This window comes from Gavialis gangeticus, unplaced genomic scaffold (genome assembly GCF_001723915.1).
Source record: "Gavialis gangeticus isolate Ggan-Ray unplaced genomic scaffold, GavGan_comp1, whole genome shotgun sequence".
In the NCBI taxonomy this organism is placed as follows: Eukaryota; Metazoa; Chordata; order Crocodylia; family Gavialidae; genus Gavialis; species Gavialis gangeticus.
In genome coordinates, this window is record NW_017729022.1 from 100,500,087 (window position 1) to 100,509,375 (window position 9,289).

The window sequence follows — 9,289 nt, forward strand, 5'->3', positions numbered from 1 at the left end:
TTTTTTTTTTTTTTTTTTTTTTTGAAATGCACAAATGACAGCTCAGAGCGGCTCATCAGAGACTAAGCAACTATGTGGTAACTATTCGAGCTTAAATTATATCCCTGTGCAGGGATGTCTATTCCTGCCAGAAGTCCTACTTGGAAGGTTTCAGGTCAGATGTAAGTACCTTGCGGTGGTTCTGTCTATGAATGACTTTCACAGCATGTGACCAGAATTGTACTATGGAGGATAACCATTATGAAAGAAACTTGGAGGATGAATTCCATTTGCTTTTACAAAACTGAGAATGATAAAAATAACATACTGTGCATAAAATCCTGTTTAACAGAAAGCTTTCTGTTTGTCTTCTGTAAGTTCAAGTTGGTTGAATTTTCTATAAGCTATTCCACATATCTGATAAGTAACAGCAGGATAGAGCTTAATAGAGGTCAAGGTCATGGTATAAAATCAGATACTCCTGTATTTGTCTGTATCCTCTGATAGTGATGTGTGCTGCTCCTCTTTAATGGAATATGTGCAGTATTATGCTGACCATAGCAGCTATGCTAGATAAACGCTAATAGTACTTTATGTGTGTGTGTTAAGGTTGCCATTTGTCCAGGTTTTCTTGGGCATGACCTCTTTTTGGGTTTTCCCATCTCTCTCTGGGTGTTTTTTTAAAAATATGAACAAATGTGCGGGATTTTGCTCTGCTCAGTAATGAAGTTTTTCCTGTGTGTGGCAGGGATGTGTGGAGATAATGGGTGTCTGAGTTGGTTGGGGGAGGAGGGTGGCTGGACACAGGGGCTGCAGCAAGACAGGGGAGGCACCTGCCCCTCCAGTGGGGGAAGGGGGGGGTGGGAAGGCCCTTCAGGGGCAGTAGGGAACTGTGTGGCTGGTGCCTGTGCTCACAGGGGTGGGGCAGCTGGGATTGCCCACCCCCATCCCCCGCCTGGGAGGAGCTGGTGAGTGCAGGGCTTTTTTTTTTGTACTGGGACTCTGGGGCTGCATGGGGCAGCCATTGACGGGACTGGGAGAGCAGGCCGGGGATGGGACCTGTTCAATTCAGGCTGGGGAACTCCCTTTTTGTCAGTACAGAGGTGGAAAAGGATCTTGGAGTCATCATCGACTCCAAGATGAACACGGGCCGGCAGTGTGGGGATGCAGTCAGGAAGGCCCAACCGTACCTTGTCATGCATCCACAGATGCATCTCAAGCAGGTCCAAGGAGGTGACACTCCCCCTCTATGCGGCACTGGTCAGGTCGCAGCTGGGGTACTGCATCCAGTTCTTGGTGCCGCACTTTAAGAGGCATGTGGACAACATGGAGAGGATCCAGAGGAGGGCCACTCTCATGATTAGGGGGTAGCAGGAAAGGCCTTATGAGGAGAGGCTACGGGACCTGAACCTGTTCAGCCTCCACAAGAGAAGGCTGAGGGGGGATCTAGTGGCCTGTTACAAACTAGTCAGTGGGGATCAGCAGGCACTGGGGAAGTCCCTATTCCCCCGAGCACTACCAGGAGTGACCAGGAATAATGGTCACAAGCTGGCAGAGGGTAGGTTTAGGCTAGATATCAGGAGGCGCTACTTCACGGTCAGGGCGGCTAGGATCTGGAACCAACTTCCAAGAGAAGTGGTGCTGGATCCTACCCTGGGGTCTTTAAGAGGAGGTTAGATGAACACCTTGCTGGGGTCGTTTGACCCCAGTACTCTTTCCTGCCATGGCAGGGGGTCGGACTAGATGATCTGCTCAGGTCTCTTCTGACCCTAGAAACTATGAAACTATGATTCGGCCGAGTTGATTCAGGATAGTGATTCTAATCACCATCCCCCAAATTGGTTGAATCCAAATTGGAAGCAAATACTAGCTGCTTTGGAGAGACTTACTAGACACCTAATTCACATAGGCATGTTTATATGCTCCACTTGGCAATGAATAGGTGTGTATTTGTCTTTGCCATGGGTGCGTTTTTCTTCACAGTGAATTAGCTGTCTGATGCCTTAGTAGGATTTGGAAGAATATACTAAATGCTTGGGGGTTTTATATTTGTGTCCCTTTTTTTGTATTTGGGCCATCAGAAATTATTTGCTCCTGCTATTTAAGCTGGTCTCAAAGGAATAGGGCTAACAGGGTCCCAGGGAAAGCTATGTTAAATTCTGGAGGAGCTTAATAATGGTATAAATTGCAAGAGGGCTCAAAGCTAATCAGTAGGTATAGGTTGCAGAATGGTATAATTTGCGTTGTTTGGCGGTCAGTGGAGGTTTGGGAAAAATCTTAATTCACAGACCAGGTAAAGAAAGCAGAGCTCTATAACAGAAACCATCCCTTTCTAATAATCACTTTTCTAGATACATCTCCCACTATAACAAGGATGATCAGGAGTATGGAGCAGCTGCCATGTTAGAGGAGATTGATAAGATGGAGTGTTCAGTTTGGAAAGGGGAAGGCTGAGGGGGAACAATAGAGCTGTATAAGGTAAAGAAGACTGTGATTAAGGAACTGTCATTCATTGACTCCCAAAATATATGAACTAGGAGGTGACTATTGAAAGTATCAGTACATAGGTTTACAACAAACAAGAGGAAGTACTTTTTATGCAGCATGTGGTTAACTTGTGGAAGTTTACTGGATCCTTTAGCATGGTGAAGACTGTCTTAAAAACCACGATAAAACTAAAATTAAAGGGGAACATAGTATGTGCCATACTGGGTTAAACCAATGATTCATCTAGCCCAATATGTTGTCTCCAGCAGTGAAAAGTAGTAACTGCTTTAGAAGGACAGCATATGATAGGGCATGTCTAGAACAATTCATCCTCTGTCATGCCCTCCCTGGCATCAACCATTGGTTTACATAGAATACAAGAGAATACATTCCTGACTATCCAATTTAATAGCTTCCAATGGACTTACCCTAAATTAAATTTTTCTAATCCCTTTTTTAACCAAATAAATTTGAACAGATAAGTTAAGTTTTGTGATTTTTTTTTCAAGTTAATTTGAACTTCAGATTCACAATCAAACATTTCTGGAATGTTTTTGTTTTTAAAACCTACCCCCAAACCCATTATTTGAAATCAAACAACATATCTGCCTAGGCTTTTATGAAAAAACTAAGCTTTCTGTAGAGATTTCTGTAATCCATGAATATATAGGTGGCTAGTGGCTAGAACACTGTATAACTAAAATATACATAGGTGTTGGGAAATATATGAAGTCAGTTTGACTACTGGCATAAGTATGTGCAACTCCACCCAAATCGGTGAAGTTGCACATATTTCTACCAGCAGTTAATTTAACTTTAAGATCTAAACTGAACACACACATCTCATAGCCCAGTTATGGGTTGAATATGCATATGCCCTATGCTAGATGGCTTCTGATTTTGACTGCTTAATTTTTTAATAATGCACAAGCCTTATGATTCTAATAAAAATAACCATTATAGGCATGGTTTTCTGTTTGGAAATTCAGTAGCTTTGTGTGAGTTATAAAGTCTGGATAAACATAATGCATACAACTCTAGAGTTGAATAAGCATCCCATTTGTAGGGTGTGAATGAAAGAGCATAATTATTATTCTGTTCCTGATGTGTGAAAATTCTGAGGGTAGATGTTGAAATGAATGCAGATGTAGGAAAGGCAAGTGCGATTTTTCACACTCTGCAGATTACAAACTTGTAAGTAGATCACGGTCTGCCACTGAGTAAGCGTGAAAAACACTCATGCCTGAAAAATGGATTCAGAATTCTGTATCTCATGTTCCATCATCTCATGTTTGTGCTTGGACAAGTGAAATGTTTTAATTTTCTTTCCTCTGGAAGTTGCAGCGAAAACCTTGTCTGCTCCCTAATGATTGTAAGCAGGTTTAAACAATTTTAAACTCAAAATACTCCAGGGGAAACTTTCATGGAGTCCAAGCAGTCATAGACAAAGCTACCTTCTGCAGTCCCAAAGTGACCTGAATTGGTTACTGAGGTTCAAATCCACATGCTTTAGAGCAGGGGCAGGCAATTATTTCGGGTGGAGGGTCACTTACTGAGTTTTAGCAAGCTGTTGAGGACTACATGGGTAGCCCCGCCCCTTGACAGGTGCCCTGCCCCCGGTCACCATCTTGTGACTGGAAGTCCCACCTCCTAATCCCTGACCTTTGCCACTGGAAACCCTTCCCTTGCCCCCTTCCTTTTAGCTAGGGGTTTTGTCATCTTGGAACCAGAAAAATACTAAATTATATCTAATTATACTAACTTATAAGCAATCATCTACAAGATTCATTAATTTGATTTCAAAAATATTTTTGTCTTGGTTTACATGTGTTTGTATGTTGTACATAGAGGTGATTGCACAGCAGCTTAAAATGAAGTCTTACTCTTGTATATTGTGGGGGAGCTTGGGGGTTGGGTATTGGTTTGTGGGGAGCTGCGAGTATGTGGGTAAGTGGGGTATGGGTGTGTCTGTGGGGGGTGGATAGGTGTGGAGGTGTGGAGTAAGGGAGCATGTGGGTGTGTATGTGGATGTGTGGGTGGGTATGGGGTTTATGGGTTTGTGTGGGGGGAAGGGTGACTGGGGTGTGTGAGTGGGTGTGGATGTGGGGGTCTGCATGTATGGCAGTGTGAGGGGGGTGTGGGTGCATGTGTATGGTGGGATGTGCATGTGGGACTCACCCCATGAACACGTGCACTTACATTGTCTCTCCCTCCCTGCGTGCGCGCTCGCTTTCCCTCCCTGTGCGTGTGTGTGCGCACGCGCGCGCGCGCACACACACCACCTCTCTCTATTCCTCTGTGTGTGCATACACAAACACACACTCTCCCACTCCTACCCCTGGGGCACTGGCACAGGCCCCGTGCTCCTGCAGTCCAGTGATACAGCTGGGAGCCATGTGATGCTGCAGCAGTGAAAGCAGGGAAATGGCTGGGGGTGGGGCAAGGCTTGGCTGCTGGGTCCTGTTGCTGGCTCCCCCTGGGTCCTACTGTCCCTGGTTCCTGTCATCTCTGACAGGCAGCCAGGACCAGATAAATATTAATTTTCTAAATCTTTTAGGGCCCCGTGGGCTCGATAGAATGGCCTGGTGGGCCAGAAGTGGCCCGCGGGCCATATTTTGCCTGCTCTTACTTCAGAGCAATGATTCTCAACCAGGGTGTGGTGGCACTCTGCAGTAACTTGAAATCTCTTGCAAGGGTCCTGTGGGGTGCCACCCAATGGTATTACTGTTAGGTGTGCAAGCATGAGTCACAAGATAAACCCAGAGGTTTCAACTACAAATCCATAATGTTAAAAACATTTTGACTGGTTGTGATCTTTCTGAGTTCTTTGCAATAGAAGAATTGCTCTATTGTTTTTCTGTAGGCAGAAATAGAGTGAAAAGTAAGAGCTGACATTTTCCTAAGGCTGCCTTGACTCTACTGAGGGGTGCCTTGAGCCTATCAAAGGGTGCCCTAAATCTAAAAGGTTGAGAACTGCTGCTTTAAAGAAAGTGCAAAGTCCTTTGATGGATATCACTAGTTCTCCTTGCGCAAGGAGCATTGCTCTTTCATGTTACTTGAAATTAATTGAGCTGTCATTTTTTTTAATCACCTTTCTGATGTGTCGCTCACATATAAAGCATTTTCTGAAGTGTGAATTCAGACTTGCAGAATTTAGTCGTCTTTTTAGTCCTCAAACAGCTGTTACATAGTGTGGAGATCATTGTTCAGAGGTGAGAGAGCAGCTCAGCCTTCATCTGGTTCACTGGTTTGCTTATCTGAGGGACTGACAGCAGCCTACCCTTTTCAGGCTACTAAATAAATTCAACTGAGTTAAGTTAAACTGAACTAAGACCACTAAATGACTTTACATACACTTTCAACAACCTATTCCAATAGCTGCTGCTTTTCCTCATTGAGCTAGAGGCGAGTGCCCATTGCCACTCTTCTGAACCATCCTGTTTCTCACTAAAAGTATTTGGAACATATTTCTCAGGTGGTTTGAGGCATGAGGGATTTTTAGTGATCAAAGTTCATCTTTTTTCTCATGGAGACCTCACTTTTCACCAAAGCAGTATGGGTGGGTTTTTTTTTTCCATGAACAAGCTTGATTGGATTGAAATTCATTCTGATCTTGATATTATTCTATGCTCAGAAATCTAGATATTCTCAGGTTGGATTGATGATAGCAAGGTGTCACACCCACTCCTTCCTGATGTTTCCCAGAATCCTTTGAGTTGACATCACTATTTTGAAGGAAGTTGCAAAGCAGCTGGCACAAACCATCCTGGGAAATTTTTGTGGGGAGAAATGTAGAACTGCCATGATCAGGTGAATTTTTTATATTTAAAAATGAATACAGAAAGGAGCTATCCCTGTGTTCCTTTGATGTAGCATCTTAGGCAGACACCAAAAACCACCTTCTCAGAAGGAGTTTTAGTATAAATTTCAGTAATTAATGCTGTGTATGGGGGTTAATTTTTTAAAACTCTTTTCACTGTTCACAGGATGATTTACTGTCCTTGAAAGTTGTTAGTGTTCTCCATCACCTTAGCATCAAAAGAGCCATTCAGGTCCTGAGGATAAACAACTTTGAACCCAACTGTCTGCGCAGAAGGCCGTCGGATGAGGTACCTCTTTTAAGGGAAAGTTAAATCATGAAGAGCAATCCTCTGATTTTTTTTTTTTTTTCAGACAAGTTATTCTGACTCTACCACCCCACCAGTCTTAACCACAGCTATCTATCTATGTCTTTTCATATCTACACCATTTTCTTTTCACTTTCATGTTCTGCCTTCTACATCTAGAATACTGGGTTCTTTTCTCCTACTTCCACAAGTTATGGAATCACTTTCTATTGCCAAATCTCCCATTTCTCTTTCTAGTTTACAACTGACTGTTTCTAGAACATAGTATCTGATGCACTGTTTTAAGGAAAGTAGTGCCACCTGTGATATAATTGCCTTGAACTTAGGTGTACAGTTTCTTACTTAACCTCTGGCCTGTGAGCTAGTTCCAAAAGGTCATGTTGTCTGGCCTGTGGGGGTCTTCCCACAGGTCCAAAACTTTGGCAGCGTGGGAGTGGTAACAGTGCTAGTTGTCTCTCCTCTGCTGCAAAATTTCTGGTTCTGACTCTCAAACCAAAGCCAAATGTGGCATCTGGCCTGCAGACATGCTCTGCACGATTCATCTCACCTGTGGGCCCAAAAAGGTGGAGCATCACTGCCCTAGAGTAAGTGTCAGCAGCCTATGGATCCTTGGACATGGGCTGTGGGTGCTCTCCCTGTGCTGCCATGGTGAGAAGCATTGGCTGCAGGTGCTCTTGAGCACTTGCCTCTGACCTGAGGTGGGTCATTTTGGCCCACAGTTAGAAAAAAAAATGCCTACTGCTACCCTAAGACTTCATGAAATTTTAATATATAATTTTCTTGAGTTCAACACTATAATCAGGTATTATCTTGAGCTACTGCTATAAGATTGTATGCTTTAGAGGTAGCTTGCTCTCAAAATAGAATTAGGACCCTATTGTAAGGCCACTGGAGATGAAGGTTCATATTCATCATGTCTTTGCAGTATCCTGAGATACTGGATTCATCACCCTGTGGTGAATCACAACTAATTCCACTGGAAGTGATAGCAGTATATGCCTATGTAAGAGATTGCAGATGCAGGCCCTGTGTGCTCAGAAACATAGTGCCATGTTACTTTACAGCACTTGAGGTGTGTTAAATGGAGAGGAGAGTGTGTCATCCTCTAGCCAGTCAGTTCTGTGTGCATTGAGCAGCTCAGTGCTGTTCTAGAATTCATACAGCAGTATAAGCATTCCAAACTTTTATCTGATGTCCTGATCTAAATTGGTTGATTCACACTACCTTGCAGGATTTTCACTGCCTTGTAGGAAGCTTCTGGTTAATTTCCCATCACACTAACACGATAATCAGCTGACTTTTTTGATCTGTGTATTTCAGTAGCAATGCTAGAATGTGTAAATAATGCTAAGATGTTGATGGTTAGTCAGGAGTCAGGAGCTAAGAGGGGTGGAGAAAGATCATTTAAACATATCAGGAATCTTGCTGGCTACTGCCTAATACTGCATCACGATGAAGATATGGACTCAGAGATTTCACAGAGTTTGAGGAGGCAGTTGAAGTTTGATCTAGGCACATTTCAATGTGTCTTTGAGGACAGAAGTTTTGCTAAAGCAGAGGACAGGGGTGGGGGAGGGTTTGAATTAAAGACAGGATAACAAAGTCTTCATAAGTGCAATCTCTTCCTGTCCACAGAATAACATCATGCCATCTGAAGTAACTCAGTGGACCAATCATCGTGTGATGGAGTGGTTACGTTCAGTTGACCTCGCAGAATATGCCCCTAATCTGAGAGGGAGCGGTGTGCATGGTGGACTGATGGTAATAATTTAGTGTTTCATCTTGTAAATTTAAAAAAAAAATCTGAACTCCGAGGCCCCAGTACACTTTACATTTATTGTGCCATTAACCAGTTATGGGCACAATAAATTTAGACAAGGCTACACATACAAAATAATTATTGCATAATAAAAATGGCCAGGCAGCAACAAAAATGGCCAGCCAGCTATAAAGATGTTGCTTGAAAAATGTAGTACATTTTTAAAGCTGCTTTCTACTAAGCTTTAATCTGAACATGTGGCATGTCACACACCATGTGATAGGTCTTAACTGGGTCCTCCAGCATCTCAAGGTACTCTACTCCATCCCCCACCTCACTGGCCACCTCTCTGCTGACGCTGATGATTAGCTCATTGTCAGTGTCAGCATGGGGAGGGAGGTCAACATTAGGACTGTGACAGCCTCAGTCCTGATGCCAAAATGGGGGTAGGAGGAGCAGATTGCAAGATTCCCTAGTGAGGGAAGCTGAGGAGTTCTTCAAGCTAGAAACCTGGAAATGTCTGAGCTGAACAGCTTTTTCTGCCTTGCCTCAGAGCCCTCCAAGAGATGTGGGGAAAGGTATTTAAAAATGCAGGGGTTCCAGGGAGCCAGGCTGAACAAGTGCTTTTTAGATGCCCTGGGGATAGGGATGCCAAGATGAGGGACAGGGTCCTTGATCCTCGAGCCCTGGGACTTTTAAAAACTGGACATGCAGCTGGGCAGTTCCAGGCCTCTTAGCTGATTGTCAAACCCAGCTCCAAAGAGTCTGGGGTCTCAAACCCACCCTGCATCCTGGTCTTACAATCGGCTGATTGTCAGACCTGACCCCAGCCAGGGTGGATTGTTTTAAATCAAGGTGATTTAAATCATGATTTAAATCACCGAGAAAGCCCTGATTTAGATAGTTTCATAGTTTCTAGGGTTGGAAGGGACCTGAG

At 43.7% G+C, this 9,289-nt stretch overlaps 1 protein-coding gene across 8 annotated transcripts in view; it reads left to right on the plus strand.

The window, feature by feature from the left end:
• The window catches only part of PPFIBP1 (PPFIA binding protein 1), a 212,580-nt gene that overhangs the window by 191,319 nt on the left and 11,972 nt on the right, over window positions 1-9,289 (plus strand). For all 8 annotated transcript variants that reach the window (XM_019515713.1, XM_019515715.1, XM_019515714.1 and 5 more), the window contains 2 exons: window positions 6,453-6,575; window positions 8,229-8,354. In XM_019515713.1, coding sequence (XP_019371258.1) covers window positions 6,453-6,575; window positions 8,229-8,354 — 249 coding nt within the window. The remainder of the gene's footprint in view (window positions 1-6,452; window positions 6,576-8,228; window positions 8,355-9,289) is intronic.